Raw genomic sequence first — 23,600 nt, 5'->3', positions numbered from 1 at the left:
CTATTGATGCCGTTCCGGTGCATGCACTTTACTTCAGGGCCGTATTCACCATATACATTGGGGGGGGGACACATCCCCCCCAATATTCAGATACACACAAAATGTCCCCCCCAATAAATAGCACCAAAAAAAAAAGTTTTAATTTTTTAATTTTTAATTAAAAATAAAATTGCTATTCTATGACTTCTTTATTTTGTTTATTTGTATACTTGAAAATCTATATTTTCTGTTATTGTGAACTTCACCAAAATGATTTTTCTTTTCATATGTAAATTGGTTCCTTATTTTGTACCCGGGGGTGTATTTCGCTGTTGCACGTCTGAGTCCACCTTCAGTTAGCTTGATGCTCCAAGCAGGTCAGTCATGTTTTAATTTGCCCTCCATCAGTTCTGGTATCTTTTCTAGTTAGCCCTAAAGTAATCTATATTATTTTATTTCGTAATAGTAATGTTAATGAACCCTCCGGTTTAGCTTCTTTGTGTAAGTAACTTGTAGTTCTGATGTTAAAACCGAACTTTTCAGGAATAGTAGCTAACTAGCTGTGGGCTAGCTGGTTTCAGTTGTTAGCCAGGGTTTGGCGGGCTAGTGTCAGCTATGTGGAAAATGACGGTGTCGTTTTGGATGTAATCCAATAGATATTTATTCATGTGGATTATTTCTATTTTATTTTGTAATTTGTAGGGTGTGGAAAGATTTAAAACGTTGATGTGTGACACCTATGGAATACCAAAGGTGCCAGAATTAATTAAATAATAAATACTCTACAATTATTATGAAATAGTATTTCATAATCGTCAGAAGCATTTAAAAGATACTCACACGCAGGAGGTATGCAGTGTGCATCATAGCTTGTGCTGGGTTTAGAATGCTCAGAATTGCTAATAAACATGTTTAATTATCTTATATCCAGCGCTGCTGACCCGTATTCATCGCATCAGCAACTGCAGATCGCAGAGGTCAAGCTGTAAGCATGAGCAAGAGGAAGGGTGGCAGTGACATTAGACAGTTTTTTGGGCAGCCTCAGAAAAGAAAAAAAGTAAGTTAAGAGCAGTGAGAAAGTGAGTATTGTTACCAGTCAGATAGCTTGTTTACTGATAATATTTCTTCCATGTTCACTCTGGTGTGTTCAGAGTAAAGAGAGAGAGGGAGAGAGAGAATGTGAGCATGGCGACCAGACAGGGAGAGTGTGCGCTGGTGACATGGAGGTAAGTCAGAAAGGAGCTATATTGATGGTTAAGACAGAATAATGACAACATAGCCGTCTAATGTTAATGTACAGACTCCTGTGTCCCCCCATGTATAATGTGTATCAACAGTCTTTCTTGTCAATAGTTTACTGATATTTCTTCCATGTTCACTCTGGTGTGTTCAGAGTAAAGAGAGAGAGGGAGAGAGAGAAGGTGAGTATGGCGACCATACAGGGAGAGTGTGCGCTGGCTACATGGAGGTAAGCCAGAAAGGAGCTATATTGATGGTTAAGACAGAATAATGTCAACATAGCAGTCTAATTGTTAAAGGGGACCTATCATGCAAAATGCACCTTTGTACGTCTTTTAAACATGAATATGTGTCCCCGGTGCGTCAGGGAACTCACCAAGAGTCAGAAAACACAACCCTCTCTATTTTTCTCCGTGCCCAAATCTCTAAAAAAGTGGCTGCAACGGATCTGAAAAAAACGGATCCAGATTGAGCACCGTCAGGACGGTGGCACTACGGCTATTGTGCCAACTCCACCAATCAGGAGGAGACAGCCACTTGCTTTGCCGTTCTAAAGCGCTGGAGAAGCTGTAGAAGCTGTAGTACATTTAAAAGGCCAAAAGATGGTGCTGTTCTCATTGAATCCAAAATGTCAGGCTCAGTGTTGATTTGAGCGAAATGAGGAATGGCTAAAATGCATGATCTGTTTTTTTTGTTTGTTTTTTTAAAGTATAAATATGCCTTATATAGGTATGGTCCTACACTATATTATTCAAATATAGCATGATAGGTCCACTTTAATGTACAGACTCCTGTGTCCCCCCATATGTATAATGTGTATCAACACCCTTTCTAGTCAATAGTTTACTGATATTTCTTCCATGTTCACCCTGGTGTGTTCAGAGTAAAGAGAGAGACGGAGAGAGAGAATGTGAGCATGTCGACCAGACAGGGAGAGTGTGCGCTGGTGACATGGAGGTAAGTCAGAAAGGAGCTATATTGATGGTTAAGACAGAATAATGACAACATAGCAGTCTAATGTTAATGTTAATTTAAGATGAGATCATCCTCATATGTATTTCAGATAATACCATCAAGCAGGGAGAGTGAGTTTGACAATGAGAGAGAGAGCAGCCAGGCAGGCAAAAATGACGGTACAGGAAAGGAAGGGGAGGAGCTTGGACTTTGCCCAAATCATCCAAATGTGAAAGTCATACCCAGTCAAACCCTATCAAATAGAATACTCTACTTTCAGGAGAAGTGGTTTGAAGATCATACATGGCTCCATTACAGCCCCTCTGTAAAAGGGGTCCTCTGTTTCTATTGTGCTAAATACTTTCCAGCACAATAGTCTAAGCTTGCGTCAAAAGCAGATTTAGCGTTTGTGAAGACTGGTTATAACAATTGGAAGAAGGCATTGGAGAAATTTAGTGTGCATAAACACAGCCAGTGTCACAAATTAGCTGTGATGACTAGGATTCAGGAGCCAGAGCCTGCTAATGTGCAACTTTCACGTGTGCTTGAAAGACGGCAGCAACAAGCAAGAAGAAATCTGATGAAGATTGTTGAGGGTGTGAGGTACTTGGCGCGGCAAGGTCTGGCTTTTCGAGGCGATCAGAAGGAGAGTGGGAATTTAAGCCAGCTTCTAAAGTACAAGGCAACGGGCGATGCAGAACAATTGACTATATCTTCGCTTCTAAAAATGGTTAAATGAATAATCTTTTTTCTCAAAGCAATGATAAACCTGTGAGTTGGATGTAGAAAAAGTCAGAATCAATATAGATGTTTTTAAAGTAAATTCAGTTTGAACATAGTAAAAAAATGTAAATGATAGTGTCCGTGCAAAAAATAAACCATTACTTATTGTGAAAACCACTCTTGAATGATGGGATAGTAGACTAAAAGCTTTAGGAATCCAAACTATAACATATAATAAGTACCCTGTATCAAGATTGATGCAAAACAAGTATTTCCAAGGCACACCTTTATATGATCATTATAGTTATACAAAATAAGAGAATAACAGAATAACAGGTATGAAATCATTCCAACTCATACTACAGTTTAAAAAGGGAGTGATTTGTAAAATATGCATAAAGAAAAAGTAAATCTGTTCAGTTCTGTTTCACATGGGTGTTGTTGAGATGTATCCATAGATTTAGTCCCTAATGTTGCTCTCAAAGTGCACCAGATTGATGCTTTTAAATTCAACATTTAAAAAACAATCTTCCCGGGGGAGCATGCCCCCGGACCCCCCTAGAGGAGGTTAGGTCCCCCGCCCGCCCACACCCACCGTCAAATTGTCCCACCCACATTGAGGATGCTTCTCAGTTTCGTGACTATTGTTGTGTTTTGCCCCCACGGGCAGGGGCATGGGGTTAAACAGGTTTTAAAGTATCCAATGTGTTAGTGATTTTTTTATGTATTTTTCTTTAGAGTGGCAGGAAATTAGTATTCAAATTTTTATTGAATTTTTGTTCCCCCCCAATGTTGACTCCATGAATACGGCCCTGCTTTACTTTAACATTGTGCTCCTCCACCTCCAGGATTATGCCTGGGTAGGGCAGGTCATCATATCGCACAACACACCACTGCCCACTGTGGTGGTGTTTGATGACATCTGGTCTGACATCCAGAGCTTTCTCTGCGTGTTCCGTTGCCACTAATTTAGCCATACCTGACAAAAGGAACAATAACAATGACAATAGGAAGTTGTGATCATGAAATGGGTACTAATGAGTTATACTTTATGCATAACAACTTCTTTAAAAGCTTTTACTAAAGCTTATTTACACAAGATAGTCACTGGTGTTACTGGTCGTCACTGGTGTTACCATGAGGAGCAGTAACACCAGTGACGGTAACACCAGTGACCATTTTCATGAAATGTGTATTTTACAAAATGGCAGCTACAGTACCTCAAACCACATGTTGCTAATCATGCTAAGCTCACTAAAATATGTAATTTAATCAATTTGTATTATATATTTTTTACATTTCTCTTCTTAAAAAATTGGTCATACCAGTGACTCTAACTAAATGTCTCGTATGAAATTATGAGATAAATGAGAACATTTCCAACATTTGAAAAAAGACAGCAGACTGACAACGTACCTTTCTTCACAGTTCTTCAGGAAGTAGGACGTAGAAAGTAGGAAGTGATGTCACAAGTCTTTGGTTTTTTTCAGAATAGGGATTTTTGTTAAGCGGTAACACCAGTGACATGACACCAGGGGACAGCTATTTCCATTATATTATTTATAATATTTAGTTGCTATTTTATTTTTTTATGTTATCCACTTCATAAATGTGATAGTGGTGTATACATTATTCCATTTAAAATTGGAGAGAAATATATTTGTAAACTCTAAATATGCCCCTAAACCTTAATACATGACATTGGGGACAAGCACTTTTCTTGTACTTGGAATTTCATATAAATGATTAAAAACAAATATTGCCCAATTCTTGGCTCAAATAGGTATAATTGTTCAAAGAACATTTTACATTATTCAAATATATAAATTAAATGTGACTACAAAGTATGTTTAAAGTGTATGCTTTCTGCAAAGGCTGGTGACAGAAAAGTGTGCGTTTCTATAGAATGACTCAAATATAAGGAAAACACAGACACTCATCTCCGAGGATGCCGCACACATTGAACACAAAAAGACTCTGAGCATGCGTGGTGTAGTTTTTACTTCACCCATTCATTTTGACACCAGAGAGAGGGGCTTGCCCCACATTGCTCAACACGGCTCAATAGGCACACTGTAGACACTAATCAGAAGAACGGAGACTAAAACAGCAATGTAGAGATGAATCAGATGACTAAGCATGATCTTAAAATGTATTTTTAAGATATATATCTTTTGTATATTTTTGGAATTATTATATTAATTACTTTCTGCTGACAATAGGTGACGAGTCGCCTCTGATTGTAACAAATAAAAAATGCAGGACTACAAACTGAGTTTATCAACATCATTCTTAATAGCCTCAAACTGAATTAATCTACAATTTGGCCTTAATTGAAAAGGTTATTGTGTTGGAGACACACCAAAAGAACACTGACATATTTCATGCTATATCGTGTGAATGTGAAGTATATAACTCTGTGTGGTTAAAGTGTGAAAGAGAGCATGATAGAACATGAAGGTGTGAAGAAAGCTGTGCGAACAACTCTGTTATGAAACTTTCCTGTGCTTACACATTATTAGAAACATAAAAATATAGTCCAGAGTCTCTTTTTTGACAAAGATAAATGTAATCTTATCATTAACCCCTTATAACCACTCTCCTTGTTAATCAAGGAATATACAGATCTAAACTTCAGAAACTACATGAATGTATTGAAAAAGTGCAAATTGTTTGTAACATATGTATAATTAAATGTTTTAATATGTTTTGATGTCAAAACATAATAAAACATTTTAAGTTATTCCCGTGTCACACAAAAAAACACAAGTTAGGCATGATTTATATACATTTAAAACTACTTTGATACTACACTACAAAACTAACAAAATAGCATTTACATCTCCAAGACAAAGAACCAAGTATATAAATGCAAAAGATACAACACATACTCTACAGTATATAGACAAAAGTATGTGGCCATTGTAGTGCTGAGAGATGGGAGTCAAAGGTGGTGTGTCAAAAGACAAAGCTAGTCTTTTATTATACATGGAACAGAAAGTAAACAACTCAAGCCCGGGAAATCACTCACCTGAAAAACCGGAAGTGCTATAAACTAAAATATCCTTGCGGAACAATACCCCCGCCCATAGTTCCGTGGGTGAATTATGTCAACCCACCACACACGCCCCCCCAGAATAGTCAAAATCCTCGCATCGGGGAGGAAGGACCACCCGACCCCGCCGGGTAAGGACCAAAGGGGCCGAGGAGGGCGGGGCCGCTGGCGAGGGCAAGGGCATTAACGAGGGCGAGGGCACGCCGACAGGGGACGGGGCATAGGAGGACGAGCACATATGAGAAGGCTTAATCCTAATTAACTAACTAATGAAAACAAAATCTGCCGACCGTAGTCCGGGGGACACCCGGAAAGCTGGGTTGCTGTGCTGTGACGTGGTGACGGGTGTGAATGTCCCGGCGGTCTCCAGAAGGGAGGAGCGCTGCCTGGCCGCAGACCAGGGCACCGTGGGGGCCGGAATGAATACCACGGGGACTCATAGCGTCTGGCCATACACGAGCTCCGTCAACGAGGATTGCAGGTCTTCTTTGCGCACCTGAGGCAGAGCATAACTCACAGAAGCTTATCTACCCAGTTGCCGTGGATCGGTGGAAACGCTCACATAAGCCTTTAGCCTGGGGGTGATAGGCGGTGGTGCGGTGCAGCTTGACCCCCAAACCCTCGGCAACAGCGTTCCAGAGCTCCCAGGTGAACTGAGAGCCGCGGTCAGAGGAGAGGTCAGTCGGGGTCCCAAAGCGCGCCACCCACGTGCCAATGAACGCGTGGGCCACGTCAGAAGATGCCGTCGAGGTGTTTTCCCTCATGTGTCTGATTGTCTGATTGTTTTCACCTGTTGCCCTGGTGTTTCTGCCTCCCCTGCCCAGCTGTGTCTTGTCCTGTGATTACCCTTCTTTGTATTTAGTCTTCCCATGTGCTCCTGGTCGGTTCATTGTCTTTCCTACCACCCTTCATGTATGTCACGGTTAGTTTTGTCTGGATTCTACCTCGTGTTACCTACTCTTTGGATTCATGGTTTTGTTAAGTATTTTTCATTGTCAACAGCTTTTTTTTGTAAATAAAGCTCGCTTTTTGTTACATTTTTAAACCCGCTTCCCTTTTTAAACTGCATTTGGTTCCTACCTTTTCCCTAATCGTAACAGTATTTCCGAGGCATACGTTTATATGATCATTATAGGTATAACAAAATAAGAGAATAAATGAAAAACAGGTATGAAACAAGAATACAGTTTAAAAGGGGAGTGATTTCTAAAATATCCATAAAGAAATAGAAAATCGGTTTACAGTTATGTTTCATATTTAGAGATGTGTCCATAGATCTCTAAATGTCGTCTCAAAGTGCACCAGATTGATGCATTTAACTTAAAAAAAAAAAATTAATCTTCCCGGGGGAGCATGCCCCCCTAGAGAAGGTTAGGACCACCCCCACTGATAAAATCGCACTTTACCTCTGCCTACACCTATATGCCGTGAGCTGATATTGAGCCTTCATTGTAACAGTCGCGGGTATACTGTGCGTGGAGAGTGTTACAGTAGAAAAGTCAACTGTAGCCCGGTACGTTAATGGGAAACCCTACATGTTTGAGCACCCTCTATGAAACGTCAAGCTACCCCACAGCACCCCCAAAAGAAAATCTCTGGCAGCGCCACTGTGTGCTGTCAAAAGCTGCTTCATAATTTCGGTTTCGCAATCTCTGCTTGAATAACATGTTTGTTTGCTGTGGTCCACCACACAAACACTCATTTACAGGCACACCAATTCTTTGACACCTCCACACAGTTTTCCGATACGCTTAAGACGTATGAATGTGGGCGTAAGTGTGAAAATGTGTGACCTGCCTGTCACGAAGGCAAGGTATAATATATAAAGTTCTATGAGTCCTGAACACATGCTGAGGGCCGGTTGTCTGAAACCTTTGACCTGAGGACTTCACCTAGTGCACAACATCTTCCCATCCTTAAGGCTGGTGAGTTGAGATTTTAAATCATAATTTGATCATAACTTTTTTTCTGAAATAGTTTTTTTGCATTTGCCATGCCACTGTCCTAACCTATATGTGTTACTGGTACAAATGATGATGCAGCTCATTGTTTGTGACTTGCTTTGAGTAGCTGCTTGGATTCAACAGATTTCCTGACTGCAGTGATGGAGGGCAACATGTGGATCTTTGCAACACTGGGTCTAATCATATGCTGGGTGATGCCTGTTGACTCCATGGCGGTGAGTTGAGCATGTGGAAGTGGGTGGACATTCCCAAGAATGGCAGGGAAAGATATTTACATATTTACCATGATTTTTGGGTGCAAAAGTACTAGAAAATATGTTCTTCATTAAGAGATTTAGTGAAATGTTAAAATAATGCTTAAGATAGCATAAATCTTTATCCTAAGGATACTTGAGGAAGCAGTGATCTGTGGTTTATGCTTTTAATATCTGTGCATCTGTTTTGATTAATCCTCTATTATGCACCTGAACAGGTTAGGGAACAAATGATCATTAACAGTGCATTTTGCATTAACTTATTAGTTAATGGACATACAATTTATTTTGCTTAATATTGTATTCTTGAGAAACTACAGCAACATGGATATTGCTCAAGTGTAAGCATGTGCTATGGCAGTGTTACAGGGTTCCCACGGTACCTGGAAAACATGGAATTAATTTTTTCATTTTCCAGGTATGGAAAAGTCATGGAAACTGAGCAAAAAGTGAACACTTACATGGAAATAGAAACAGTTGTCCTGGAAATTTTTATTGGATGAGGTGTAAAATAGTAATAAAATGAAACTACTGAGCACAGAATTAAGATGACTTTATAAAAACCCTTTACATGTGAACAGCTTTTACTGTAGATATAAATGGATGATCCCATGTTGTAGAGCTTTCATGTTGGATCGAATTCAAGGTCTCCGTCCTCACACACCAGTGTATCTATGGAACAGCCCCTCCATACCTCAAGGAACTCCTCACCCCCCTTACCTCCGTGCGGACCACCCGCTCCAGCAACTCAAACCCCCGAGGACTAAGCTCCGTACCATGGGAGACCGGGCCTTCTGCTCGGCTGCCCCCAGTCTGTGGAACGCTCTCCCCGACCACATGAGAGCATCAGAGACCGTGGAGGTTTTTAAAAAAGGCCTCAAAACCCACCTCTTCAATAGAGCCTTTCCCTAGACCTTTTATTTATTTATTATCACCCTTTTATCTTATTTTATTCTTTTTACTTATTTATTTTTATTTATTGCTTTTTATTCTTTTTACGATGTTAGCACTTCGGGATTTGAATGCAAATATGAAGTGCTTTATAAATTAAAGCCATTATTATTATTATTATTAGAGCATGCTCTTGGCATCCTATATGGTATATTGGATGTTGGAATTTGATGCAGGCAACTTGGTGATATGGACTTTAAAAGTATAGTTTCGGATTGGTGGACTTCAGGAATAATAACGTTACTCGCGATCTCAATAGAAGGGTCAAATACATGCTTTTCCCAGCCAACACGGGAGCCTTGACATCTACAGTGAAACTTCTTATGCAAGTTTATCCTCAAATGTAAGTAGCTGTGTTTTAACTGTGGTAAACTTGGGTTTATCAACGTTAGTTAGTAAGCAGTGCAATCTTGCTAACTAGCTAGAATTTGGATTTGTTAATGATGGTTAGCAAGCACATGGAGTGCAATCTAGCTCGCCAACATTCAGTTTGCTAACTAACTAGCTAGTGTTGGCTAGCTTGCATTGCGAGCTAACTACAAATACATTTTCACATTAGGCTGTGACATTAGTTCTATACTAGTTGACATGAATAGTCTAGTCTTGATACATTTTGTAACATTCATTCTTATATCTACTTTTAGCTATTTTGTGATTTTTCGTTTTTTTCTTAAAAACAATTATACTAATAAATAGGAAGATTTGGGGTGAGACATTTTTGAAAAACCATTGATCATGCCTAGACTGATTCTATACATCTATACTGTTAAGATAAGCTTACTAGTGGGGTTGCTGTACTGAGGAACCACAGGGGAACCAGCCTTATGTTTTCCCTTTTAGGTTCATTAGTTTGATTTCCAAAAGATTTTACAGAGTAAGAGTAGGCATACCTACCCCTTCTACGTTTCATTGACTTTTCCTAAAACCGTGTTATTCACCACATTTAGGGGAGTTTGTTTTGAATTTGGATTCGTTAATGATGGTTAGCAAGCACATGCAGTGCAATCTTGCTAGCCAACATTCAGCTTGCTAACTAACTAGCTAGTGTTGGCTAGCTTGCATTGCGAGCTAACTACCAATACATTTTCACATTAGGCTGTGACATTACTTCTATACTATTTGACATAAATAGTCTAGTATTGATCAATTTTTTAACATTCATTCTTATATCTACTTTTAGCTAATTTGTGATTTTTCATTTTTTTCTTTAAAAAAAATGATACTACTAAATAGGAACATTTGGGGTGAGACATTTTTGAAAAATCATTGATCATGCCTAGACTGATTCTATACATCTATACTGTTAAGCTAAGCTTACTAGTGGGGTTGTTGTACTGAGGAACCACAGGGGAACCAGCCTTATGTTTTCCCTTTTAGGTTCATTAGTTTGATTTACAAAAGCTTTTACAGAGTAAGAGTAGGCATACTACCCCTTCTACGTAAGACTCATAATCTCAAATGTGTGATGCATTACAGGAGTGAGTGACAATGACACGCGGCAGATTCAAGTCACATTGGAAAGATGACTCTCAATACAAGGACTGGATTGGAGAGGTACCAGGAGATGTCCACAAGGCTTATTGCAAGTTTTGCCCCAAGTCATTTGACATCAGCAATATGGGGGTCGCTTCCCTCAAGAGCCATTCAAAAGGACAAACCCACACCAAGTTAGCTGGACAGCTAAATAATGAAAGAAGAATGACAGATTTCTTGACTACAAAAACAGGAGAGGGAAGAAGCGGTCCAACAAGCCAGGATATCGAAAGTGACAGTCAGGTGCCCAGTACCAGCAGTGAACAGCCTACGGAAAAAGGCTCTGGAGCTCAGGGGAAAACATTTTTTTCAAGCCAAGCTGTATTTGAAGTAGAGTTTCACTGGGTCATGAAGATGGTCAGGTCACACTTCTCGTTCAATTCCAACTCTGACATTTCAAACACTTTTGCTCAGATGTTCCCAAACAGCAAAATTGCCAAACAATTTACATCTGGCGCAACAAAATCGGCTTACCTTATATGTTTTGGCTTGTATCCTCATTTTAAAGAGCAGCTGATCGAAGACGTAAGAAAAGCAAAGTGTCATGTAGTGTCTTTTGACGAATGCCTTAACAAAGTGACACAAACAGAACAGATGGATATCATTCTGCGCTACTGGAGTGAACGCGAAGGGAAAGTAGCTGTGCGTTACTTCACTTCAGAGTTCTTAGGACACACTCAGGCAGAGAAGCTCTTGGAGAGTATCAACAGATCCCTGTCACCTCTGGACCCCAAGAAGCTCCTGCAAATATCGATGGACGGCTACAGTGAATTGGAAGTTCTTAAGAATATTCCAAGAGGACAAGAGCAAAGAGGACCCAGATGCACCAAAGCTCATCAACCTGGGAAGTTGTGGTCTGCATGTTGTGCATGGAAGTTTCCAGACCGGAGAGAGGGAAACAGGTTGGAAAATCGGAGATGCGCTGAGAGCGCTTTGGCAGGTGTTCCATGACTCGCCAGCAAGGCGAGAGGATTTCAGTGAGCCGAATAAAACGGCAAGATTTCCTCTGAAGTTCTGTGCCACTCAATGGGTTGAAGACTTCCAAGTTGCTGAGCGGGCAATCGAAGTGTGGCCAGCTGTGATGGCGTACATCCACAGCCACAAGAAACTTCCGAAGAGTAAAGTGCCAACATCTGCGTCCTACTTGACAGTCAAGAAGGAAACCGAAGACCCTCTTTTCCTGGCTAAACTTGAGTTTTTCGCTTTTGTTGCAAGACAGCTGAAGCCTTTTTTGAAGGTATTTCAGACAGATGCCCCAATGGTGCCATTCTTGGCAAAGGAGCTCCAAAGCACCCTGACAGGCCTGCTGTCATGCTTTATCAAGAGAGAAGAGCTGGCAAAGATCAAGACACCTCTCCAGCTCACTAAACTGAACCCCCAAGAGAAGCAAATCCATGTCCCACTCAAACACCTGGACATAGGATTTTCAACCAAGCAGGCTTTGCAGAAGGCATCTGAGAAGCTCGAGGAAAATCCAGTGAAAATCGTGGAGTTCAAAAAAGAATGTGTCTCCTTACTCGCAATGACCTGCAAGAAAATTATGGAGAGAAGTCCTCTCATGTATCCAGATGTGCGGCATATGAGGTCCCTTGACCCTGTGATGATTGTGACGGAAACCGAAAGTACAACAGCAATGTTTGAGAAACTCCTTCAGGTTCTCCTCAATGCTGGATGGTGCCCTGCCACTGAGTGTGACAAAGTCCTTTCTCAGTATAAAGCATTCTCACCCGATGTCAACACAAACCACAAAGCAGAGTTCCAAGAATTTGTTTACAGCTACAGACTTGAAGAATTCGTTGGAAGATATCTCAGTGGCAAAGAAGAGTATGCAGAACTGTGGAACATCATGCAATGTCTCTTCACGCTGTCTCATGGACAAGCTGCAGTAGAAAGGGGGTACTCTGTTAACAAGGCTATGCTTGTTGAAAACCTACAGGAGAAGATGCTAATAGCAATGCGCTTGGTCCACGATGCAATGGCTGTTACGATATCTGAGAGGACCCAAACGCAGGACACGGCAGAGTGTTCAAAAAGGGTTTATTAGTGAACAAAAGGTGCGGGAAGGATAATCCGGCAGGAGTGGCGAGGAAGTGGAGGCTGGTGACGACAACACGGCGGTCAGAGAATGATCCTGGAGCACAGGAAGAAAACACGTTAGCGTCAGAACATCCAGAAATAAGGTAGCTGATAATGCTGAGTAGCCTGGAGGTTTACCACTGTGGTTTAACAACGATCTGGCGCCGACAGGTTGTGGAGCCTCTGCTGATATGCCGTTGTAGATGGCTGATGAGAATCAGGTGTGAGGGTGAACAGCTGATTACAGCAGGTGAGCCGGGAGCCAGAGTGACAGCCACCACGCCCACACAACAGGCAAAGGGAAAACATCCCCAAGGAGGCGGCTGGAAATGGACAGCCACCACAATGGCTGGGCACACAGATGGAGCTCTTCCAAAAGACCTCAAGCAACACTGCAGAGGAGCAAGGACAAGATATGAGATGTATCTGGAAGACCAGAAGAAGTTGAAAGAGCAAACCACTAAAGAGAAAAAAAGAAAGGAGCTCTCCCAGGAAATCCAGAAAGTGAAAACAAAGCGGCAAAAAGTAATGACTAGCGCTGAAACAATGGAGAAAGAAGCACATGAAATGGCAGTCATGGCAGAGAAGAAGCACGATTTTATACTGCTGTCAAAATCAAATGCCTATCGGAAAGGGGTTGCTGATAAAAAGGAAGAGGTGGCAGCTCTAGACAAAGCCCTGAAAGAGCTGCAAGAGTCTGTCAATAAGTTAAAGCAATGAGGTATGCGCAATAGCCTTTATGGATGTATGAAAGATTGTAATATTTATTGGTCACCCTCCTAAAGACAAATATAACACCATTTTAGCTTATGGAGATGACCAATTTTAACTCAAAAATATCATTCTGTTTCAGATTTTCAGACTGTAGAGAGGAGGAGGAAGAGGAGTGGAGAGGGGGAGGAGCCAGGAGGGCACAGAAGGAAAGAGGGAGGAGGAAGAGAAGAGGGGTGAAGATGAAAGAGGAGAAGAAGAGGGGGATAAGAGAGTAGAGGATGACAGAGGAAAAGGGAGAAGAGTGGAGAGGAGTTGAGAAGAGTAGGAAGAGAAGACAGGAGCGGACACAAGAGGGGAGGTGTGGAGAGAAGAGGACAGGATGAGATAGGAGAGGAGTGGAAGAGAGAACATATATAAATCCCAGTGCTCATGTGTTTCAAAGTTCCAGTTCAATAAATTGTTGTTCATCTACAGCTTGTTGCATTATTTCATGCATTGATATTATCAATAAGACATAATATCTAAGCATTTACAATGTAGACTTGACTGGCACATCTTTCAAATCAAGTCAGTATTCAGGTGTCCTAGGGGGTTGTGTGTGTGAGGGGAGGGGGGGCGCGGATGGGGGCGGAAAGCTTCAGGGGCCTATCGATCATCACTTAATATGGTACCTGGAAAATCAGGTGGTAGCGTGGACATTTTTTTCAAGGCAAGCGTGGGAACCCTGTGTTACTTACCATTATTCACTGATTTAGGTTCACTCAATCAAATATGTGATGGTGGGTGTGGCATCACAACGCAATAACATCCACCACAAAACTTTTTTTTAAAGATTGTAACAAAGTTCTCCTCTCTTTTCCCATTTTAGATAAGTTTTAACTTCACTCTGCGAGAAGCCAACATCCCATTGAGCATGGTTGAAGATTCGGTTGATGACATGTATTTTGGCTGCAATGAACAAATGATGACAATTGTGAAGGACAAATTCCTTCCAGAAGAAAAATCTGAGAAACATTTTGGAAAACACTGGAGTGCGGCACAATCTTGTGCAAAAAAGAAATTTAATCAGAGAGAGGATAAGGCTCTAACCATAGATCACATTAGTGCAATCTGTGTTTACACAGCTAACAATGTTTACGAGGAATTTAATACTGCAGTCCGGACAAAAGGGAGGTCCTATCTCTCCTTATTCAAATACCACTATTTACATTACCTGCTGACATCTGCCATACAGATCTTGAATAACAACGACTACTGTCACTCTACTTTCAGACGAACCAAATATATATTTACTGGCAAAGTCAACCAAATAATTCGGTTTGGCTTCTTTACCTCAACATCTTACAAACCATATTTGACGCGCTTCGGTAGTGAGACCTGCTTCAAAATTAAGACCTGTTTAGGCGCATCTCTGAAAAAGTATCCACTCCTAAATGATCATGAGGCAGAGGTTCTCATTCCTCCCTATGAGACATTCAAGATAACTGAGATAATCAAAGGTCGGGACAAAATTCAAGGTCTGGGGGATTGTGAAGTTGTCTTTGTCTTGGTGAGTGCAGGGACCAAGAGCTCTCTGAACTGCAATGTTGTGCATTTGAAATGAAGCTGTATTGGTCCAAAAATGGAAAATGCGATGTCCATCTTTAAACCTTCTAACTATCTTTTCATAAATGAATGAGTTACACAATGTTAAACATGGCTGCTTAATTGTAATGCTCAGGCTTTGTTCAATCATTGTAGATTTGTTTAATCCACTTCTCCAGCAATGTGGTATATTTTCTTTGTCCAATTACTAAGATACTTTTAAGACTTGTATTGTTGTAATTGTCAAGAAGAAACCTAAAATAACTGCTTCTGTTTAATACTACTCATTAAACTGCCAAAAATCCAATATTGTGACTTCTGTTCTAATTGTTTTGTCATGTTTTATTAAAATGTTTCCTCTAACATTTACACCCTAACCCTATCAGCTGGTAGTAAAAAGCGTTTTTTACAGTCACATTATAAAATATATATTTTAACATGTTATTTTTGTATGTAAATAAAGAAGGTGTGATCTGTTGGTATGTCAGCTTTGGCAACGCTGGGGGGTATACTACGAAGCAGGATTTTCGCTTAGCCGGCTAACTTCAGGGAAAACTCTGGGTTTCCGGTCCTACGAAGCTGCTTCTCTTTTTAGCAGGCTAGATCTCCATGGTAACTTATACCGTGCGGCTAACCTGGGGGGTATACTACGAAGCAGGATTTTCGTTTAGCAAGATAACTTCTGGGATTTCCGGTACTACGAAGCTGGTTCACTTTTTAGCGGGCTAGATCTCCATGGTGACTTATCCTGGAACCTAGTCTGTGCTTCGAAGCAGGATAGGTTCCAGGATAAGAGATCAACACGGTTAAAGCACCACGCCTGCTGACCAATCAGAACTTGGACACAGTGTTAAACATGACTGCTTAATTGTAATGCTCAGGCTTTGTTCAATCATTGTAGACTTGTTTAATCCACTTCTCCAGCAATGTGGTATATTTTCTTTGTCCAATTACTAAGATACTTTTAAGACCTGTATTTTTGTAATTTTCAAAAAGAAACCTAAAATAACTGCTTCTGTTTAATACTCATTAAACTGCCAAAAATCCAATATTGTGACTTCTGTTCTAATTGTTTTGTGTCATGTTTTATTAACATTTTTTACTCTAACATTTACACCCTAACCCTATCAGCTGGTGGCAAAAAGCGTTTTTTACAGTCACATTATAAAATATATATTTTAACATGATATTTTTGTATGTAAATAAAGAAGGTGTGATCTGTTGGTATGTCAGCTTTCGCAAAGCTGGGGGCTATACTACGAAGCAGGATTTTCGCTTAGCCGGCTAACTTCGGGGAAAACTCTTGGTTTCCGGTCCTATGAAGCTGGTTCTCTTTTTAGCAGGCTAGATCTCCATGGTGACTTATCCTGGAACCTAGTCTGTGCTCCGAAGCAGGATAGGTACCAGGATAAGAGATCAACACAGTGAAAGCACCACGCCTGCTGACCATATCACCTCCCATCTTCAGAGCAATCAGACTATTATAACTATTATTATACTATTATGTTAAGAAAGCTTAATTAAATATCTTCCACAACATAAGTAACCGGATCAAAGTAACATTACGTAGCCTACAGATGTGTCCCATTATTATTCATATCACATCATAATGTATCATATATTTCCTTATCTGAGTCAGCTGAGCCGTATCTGGCCGTGCAACACTCACAGTGTCACATACTGTATGCAGAAGTATTATTTTAAGCAACACATTAAGTTGACGAAACACTCGAGTCAAATGTAATTAAAGTCAGATCCACTCGTGTCTTAGACGGGGCAGTGATATCATAAACCTGTTAATGTACGCATTCAAACACTTTTTCTTTTACCAGCTGTATTCACCTTGCAGGTGCAACTATGTGGCTTTTATCCTGGATAAAGTATTTAAGTCATGGGTGTTTAAAGTTTAACTTCTTCATATTTGACTAATATTATAGTTGACTTTTCATTCAGGAAGTATGACGCTGCGCTGTCAGTACGCTTCTCCATGTTTGTGATTGGTCGAATGCTCCAGATACCACAGTAGTAATATTCATCCCGCTTCCAACACATTAGTATGCATAAAAAAGTGACAGGTCACACCTCCCCAAATTATGCAAATGAGCTAAGTCCCGCCTCCCCTGTGATCGAGGTGTGAGATCTCAAGGTGTGATATCCCAAGTAGGTGTGAGATCCCTCGATAGGAGGGGGGTGATGTGTATTCACAGGTGTGAAAAGCCTCCATTGTTGCACCTTATGATGTATAATAAAAAATAAATAAATGCTGTTTCAATCACATTCATTAGTATGCATTAAACTGACAGGTGGGCCTGCCCCAAGTGTGTGTGTGTGTGTGTGTGTGTGTGTGTGTGTGTGTGTGTGTGTGTGTGTGTGTGTGTGTGTGTGTGTGTGTGTGTGTGTGTGTGTGTGTGTGTGTGTGTGTGTGTGTGTGTGTGTGTGTGTGTGTGTGTGTGTGTGTGTGTGTGTGTGTGTGTGTGTGTGTGTGTGTGTGTGTGTGTGTGTGTGTGTGACGGTCTCCCCTAACCCCCGCTGTGGACCGGGGATACATCAAATCTTGTTTTAGCCCCTAAAGAAAAGCCCACCATAATCATAATAATTAAAAATAGTATTACTGTATGTTACCACTTTCCTTCTTCATCAGACAGCGGGGTGACTGTGTGAGCCTGTGTGAACAAGACTGAACTGCTTTTCCTTCCGGGAAAAGATTGTCCCACTCTTGACCTAACAATCAACATCGGCACCTCTGTTGTTTCCCCGACTCAGACTGCAAGGAATCTGGGTGTGATCCTAGATAACAAACTGTCCTTCACTGCAAACATTGCTGCTACAACCCGCTGCTGCAGATACACGTTTTACAACATCAGGAGGATACGTGCCCACCTGACCCAGAAATCAGCGCAGGTTCTGGTCCAGGCTCTCGTCATCTCATGCCTAGACTACTGCAACTCCCTCCTGGCTGGTCCACCTGCATGTGCCATCCGACCTCTGCAGCTCATCCAGAATGCAGTGGCTCGTCTGGTCTTCAACCTTCCAAAATTCTCCCACACCACGCCGATCCTCCGCTCCCTTCACTTGCTTCCAGTAACTGTTAGAATCCACTTCAAGACACTGGTACTTGCGTACCATGCTGCGAATGGATCTGGCCCTTCCTACATCCAGGACATGGTTAAACCGTACACCCCAGCACGTGCACTCCGCTCTGCATCGGCCAAACAGCTCGCTGCACCCGCACTGCGAGGGGGACCCAAGTTCCAATCAGCAAAAACACGTGTGTTTGCTATCCTGGCTCCAAAATGGTGGAATGAGCTCCCCATTGAAATCAGGACAGCAGATAGCTTGCTCATCTTCCGACGCAGACTGAGAACTCATCTCTTTCGACTCCAATTCGAGCGATATAATTACTAACAAAGCACTTATATACTAATAAAGGACTGGCTTATCTATAGCCAGTTGAGTAGCACTTGAAATGTTTGGCTCTATGAAACCTGATGTACTTATATGATTCTGTTATCTTCAAGGTTGTATTTTCCTGGTCGAATGTACTTATTGTAAGTCGCTTTGGATAAAAGCGTCAGCTAAATGCAATGTAATGTAATGTAATAACAATGACAGCTTGTAAAGGATGGTGCTCGTCTTTTGTATTTCCAAGTGGGTGGGGACATCTCTGAGTCTAGTAAACTGACATCGCACTGGTTTTCTTCCTCTCCCATACCCACTTTGTTGGTATGTGCTGCAGGACCATCCTGATAAGCTCCCCAGTGTGTATCAAAGTCGTCTAAAGATTGTATTTAGAGAGCCTGTGTATATAGTTATAAGGTCAAAGGTGTTGGCGAATAGGATCATTTAGTTTGATGGCTATGATAAGCCTGTTGCATTATCCTTCTGCACCTATTGGAAACTGATGGCACTGGATCAAAGAAGGCCCCTGTTTAGTTAAGTTAACACCAGTGTTTCCAATCATGTGTGTATGGTACATCTTTCTGTCAATCATGGCAGGACTGGGAAGAAGCTGTTTGGGATTGAAAGCAAAATATGCCCTTTGGGTCATACAGTAGGAGATAAACACAACTCCATATGCTTAATATTTGTAATTAAAATATGCTGGATGTGCAACAAGTAATTTTACCATATCAACTTTATAAGGTGATAATTTATGTTTACATGAAAAAACACAAGTGATTGCTCCACAAATGTTCTACTATATTCCATTCTTTATTTGATTATTTCTTCATTATGTATTAAGATCACAGTGATTATATGCAGTGATAGTGCATGAGTTGAGCATGGAAATGAAGAGAATACAGTTTATTATGGTGTTCAATGGCACAAAACCCAGGTGATACTTATCAGCTCAGGCCTATTGTGTGAGACATGGAGGAGGTAAGCCATTTTTTTAAAACATGTGCATCATACAAGAGCATTAAAAAGGTTTCTCAGGATCCTTCATAAATGCCATCAGTATGATATGACAAGGTGGGCCCAGAAGAAAAGTGAATATTGAGTGTTTGTTGTTCTACAAGGGCCCATTGTGTTGTGAAATGGTATCCCAGTTATCTTTTGAAATCAGCCGGCAAGCTTTAAGTCAGGGTTAGTCACTGGTAATATTTACAAAAAAAAAATGTTAATCCACTCCTGTTGTTTTCCGTTTGCTTAAGTGTATTGTGTAGTATATAAGCTCACAAAGATTGTTAAAAAAAACAAAAATATTTCACTTTGATACGTCTACAGTATATGAATGTCATGTATGGCAGAGGTATGTAAAATATGTATAATAGCACACAGTTTAAATTGTACACTTGCTTAGAAACCAGTGTACACTTTAAAAGCTCCAGGATCTTAAATGTGGTTTGAGAGGATTCATAAAATGTATACTCTTACAATGTATGACTCTTAAGATTCTCACATTCACTTCTATTATAACACATCTTTCAACCTTACATGACCTTGGAGGAAAATAAAATTGCATGAAAAGATACGTTATATGAGCATCAACAATCACAGCATAATGTTGTCACTAAGAAAAACATAAATGGATTAAACATGATGTATCCTGTACCGTAGCTTCATCAGCTCAGTATGATTACATGTTTCTCTTGTTAATGTAGTTGTCATTTAAATATATGTATATATCATGAATATTTGGGAGTGTTTTGTTCCTGTAGCTACGTGATAAGCTTAGCAAGTGTGGTTTCTTGAAACCAGCAAAGGTTACGTCCATTACATCAAGCTAAGTGGGAATAGCAGCACATTGCTGTATAGCAAAGCATTCATGCTAGCGGCTACATCAATACTAAGGCACGAAGTTTCTATAAAGCATGCTTGATTAGAAGTACAGTTTTATCTTTTGATCCCTGTAGTATCATCGTGTACAGAACACTATCACATATTCATGCTTCATCTCATTAAACATGTGTGTACTTACGGCATAGTATTTTGAATATCTTCAAATTATTTTCAGGAAATCATGTCTTTAAGTTATTCATCCTGGTTGTCACTTGTGAAAACCTTGAAACTCCAATTATATATAGTTTTGTTTTTACGGACCCAATAAGTATTATAATTGCAAAAGGCCCAAAAAACTACAGTATATTTGTTCCCTTCTTAAAAAATATAATGTTTCTTTAACATCTCCTGATTTTCAGTTATTGAACAATGTTTCCATAATGTGTCAGCATAATTATGCGTCCTTCACTTTTTCATCATAACTGCCGCTGCCCTTGTAGGCCCCCACGTAGCCACTGTCGTCTGGGACGTCCGCACGCCCGACCTTTCCTTTTCCTTTGCCTGACTCGTCAAACCGTTCCTTGTGTGCTCCAGTGTACTTTGTGGTGTCGGTCAGTCTGTCCACTGCTGCTGCCTTTGCCACTTTCTAAAAACAATATAAGAGTTAACAAAGTGGTAATTTCAATCAAACACAACACATGCGCTTTTCTATTCATTTATTTTATTTATTCATTTGTTTAACAAGGACAGTGCACATGAATCAACATTTCTGTAAATGTGCCAGAGTTAGCCAAGAGGCTATCTTTCATCTGTAGTCCCTGGACAGATTTTGTAAGTCACCCTAAAGACACATTTCAAATTGCAATATTTATAAAGTGTCAAAATAACCAAATTATATTGTTATATTGCTTTGGCACCGTTCAGTGGTTTAACCAATAATGGCTCCAGCAGAAAACAATGTACATTACTGTTTTTGCCATGGCACAGATCTGGTAAGATATGTAAACTTCATAAACAAAGATTGAAGTCCTTCTAGTTTATTACCTTAAACTTACTTAATTTGTTGGTTGTTTATTTTAGTGGGGGTTGTGTCAAGAAAGCAACGTAGGCAGTTGCATTGTTGAAAGGTGAGGTGTGTGGAGGTTAGATTTGATTAAATACTCACAGTGACTCCGATGTTGGCAGGCTCCTTGCCAACAATGAGACTATAGAGCTGCTGAAGAGACTCCTCTTTCCCTTTAAAACGTTTGGGAGCCAACTCTGTCAGGGCCTGGTTGAACTGCTCAAATGTGATTACACGAGCTGACTTGGCCCTGAGGAAACAAAAAACAGGTTTCCAAAAGTTTTCTAAATTAAAGTAACAAAATGATATAAATCATGTGTTGTGCCTATTATTAAAACGCCATTAGGCTATAAAGGAACGGGGCTACAGTAGCTATAGATACTCATATTGCCAAGAGGATCAATCGATGACCCCCTGACTGTTTCCTCTGCACCACCAATGAGGTTAACATGCAGGGGTTTTGTGAAATGCTTTTATTTAACATTTAATGGATTCCCATGAAATGTAGTATAAACATGGTGTCGAGAGGATGAATTGACTTTGATGATATCCCACCTCCCATCCAGCATCCTGGGGTCATCAGGTACATATTTGTATTTGCTCCATAGTTTGGTTTATGACCAAAACTACCATCTTTCTTAGCATGCTAAGATTAGTATAGATGCATTTGTTTTAGTAACAAAACAAATTAGTGACTGCATATTTTTTTGAAGTTCATGCTGGCATATGCACATCTTGGCTGTTTTAGCTATGCATAGTTGGGCTTGACTGAAATCGTACTTGTTTTTGCTGAAAACGATGTCAACATCTGTTGTGGTGACGTTCTTGCCATCGATGATTTTGCAGTCCTTGCAGAGCTTAACAAAGTTTTTGCCGTTCATCTCTTTCCCTGTGGCCTTACTGTCTCCATGGACCGCAAACTTCTGGAAGGCGGTCTCCACCTCTGCTACTGACACTGTGCCCTCAGCCATACTGACAAATACACATACAAAATACATAATGTTCACATATCAGTATAAAAAGCTCATAAAAAAGATGAGAAAACGCCCTAACGTAGCTGATTTTCACTTCCTATCCTTGTGAGGACATTTTGTAAAATTAAAGAACATAAATTCATGATGACTGAATTAGCTGATTGGTAGTCAGCTTGCCAAGAAATGGCTTCCATTAAGGTCAGTTTAAGCGAACGTTTCACTCTCTCTCTCTCTCACACACACACACACACACACACACACACACACACACACACACACACACACACACACACACACACACATACACAATAAACGCAGACACACTTTCACATCCATCATTCATGATCGTGTTACTCAAGCGGCTCTCAGGCCAATTTCATTAAATCAACTCAATTTCCAAATGGCTCCTCTGCTGTTCATTCTGAACATGTTCCTTCTCTTTCTGTTCTCCTCTTCTCTCACATACAGTCAATCGCACACCGACACATACTTGTCCATAACTTGTATCTGCTTTTTGCTAATATTTACGATTTACATTTGGTTAGGTTGAGCAATAAACAGAGATAAAAAACAGATGTATGCAGAAATAAAAAAACATTTGACCTTTAGTTCAATAAATATAAAACATGTTCGTAAATGTCACTGAGGTTCAGTTTGGCATTTTGGCATCGTTTTATGTACTTTGTAAATTACATTGACTCTTTTTGAAAATCTAATATTATGTTATTATTAGATTTACTGCATCTAAAAAAAATTCCTCAGAAATATAACAAATTGATTGTCATTCCTGAGGCATGAAATAAGACATCTAGTGCATCTGTTAAATATTTAGTCATGCTCATTTGTTTTTGCTGCCATTAAAATTGCCGTGTTGTTTTATTAGCTGCTCTGAACGGTGATGCTGAAAAGAGAGAGTAAAGCGTACCTGCTGCCGTGAATGGAAGGATGCTCTCAAAATATTCAGGGAAATCCTGATTCGCGTACAGCTGCTCGACCTCTTCGTCTTCCTCCTCCTTCTTCTTCTTCTTCTTTCTTCTCTTCCGCTACTTCCTCCTGCCACTCCCAGGCTTTCTCACAATGACGTCACAGATGGAGAGATACAGAGAGGGAATAGGAGAGAGGGAAGGGGGAGGGGGGAGGGAGAGAGTACCGACCAGCACAATGACATCATGGGCACTCAGCTCTTATTAGCTCCTCGCACTGAGCACAGACTCCGTGGATAGATTTATCATCTTCCTTTCAATTAACTCGTTTATTCATTTTGTCTCATATATTTCAAATGTCCTCTTGTAAAGTTCTGGGGCAGGTGCTTCA

General features: G+C 40.4%; 3 protein-coding genes across 6 annotated transcripts; 2 read left to right on the top strand and 1 right to left on the bottom strand.

Moving 5' to 3' along the window:
* The first annotated feature begins 344 nt into the window (after positions 1 to 344).
* Positions 345 to 19,501, top strand: LOC307037141 (uncharacterized protein). 4 transcript variants are annotated; one of them, XM_079677921.1, is made up of 6 exons: positions 345 to 356; positions 911 to 1,036; positions 1,131 to 1,205; positions 1,373 to 1,447; positions 2,101 to 2,175; positions 17,668 to 19,501. In XM_079677921.1, the coding sequence occupies exons 2-6, from the start codon at positions 971 to 973 to the stop codon at positions 17,677 to 17,679; spliced, it is 303 nt and encodes a 100-aa protein (XP_079534047.1). In that variant the 5' UTR covers positions 345 to 356; positions 911 to 970; the 3' UTR covers positions 17,680 to 19,501. The 4 variants fall into 4 exon arrangements, with proteins under 4 accessions (XP_079534047.1, XP_079534044.1, XP_079534045.1 ...); XM_079677918.1 differs by lacking the exon at positions 17,668 to 19,501 and adding an exon at positions 2,282 to 7,305; XM_079677919.1 differs by lacking the exons at positions 1,373 to 1,447; positions 17,668 to 19,501 and adding an exon at positions 2,282 to 7,305.
* On the top strand, positions 7,313 to 15,333 carry LOC307037115 (ecto-ADP-ribosyltransferase 4-like). Its single transcript, XM_079677885.1, has 3 exons — positions 7,313 to 7,875; positions 8,038 to 8,129; positions 14,311 to 15,333. Exons 2-3 carry the CDS (start codon positions 8,055 to 8,057, stop codon positions 15,043 to 15,045), a joined length of 810 nt encoding a protein of 269 aa, XP_079534011.1. The 5' UTR covers positions 7,313 to 7,875; positions 8,038 to 8,054; the 3' UTR covers positions 15,046 to 15,333.
* On the bottom strand, positions 19,218 to 23,373 carry tppp2 (tubulin polymerization-promoting protein family member 2). The gene is made up of 4 exons (XM_079677947.1): positions 23,212 to 23,373; positions 22,093 to 22,284; positions 21,415 to 21,562; positions 19,218 to 20,895 (listed from the first exon to the last, which is right to left on the bottom strand). The coding sequence occupies exons 2-4, from the start codon at positions 22,281 to 22,283 to the stop codon at positions 20,704 to 20,706; spliced, it is 531 nt and encodes a 176-aa protein (XP_079534073.1). The 5' UTR covers position 22,284; positions 23,212 to 23,373; the 3' UTR covers positions 19,218 to 20,703.
* Between the last annotated feature and the right edge of the window lie 227 nt (positions 23,374 to 23,600).

This window comes from Notothenia rossii (genome assembly GCF_949606895.1).
Source record: "Notothenia rossii genome assembly, chromosome: 1".
NCBI lineage: Eukaryota > Metazoa > Chordata > Actinopteri > Perciformes > Nototheniidae > Notothenia > Notothenia rossii.
The sequence above is the reverse complement of the archived record's forward strand: the minus strand, read 5'-3'. Positions and strand labels throughout refer to the sequence as shown.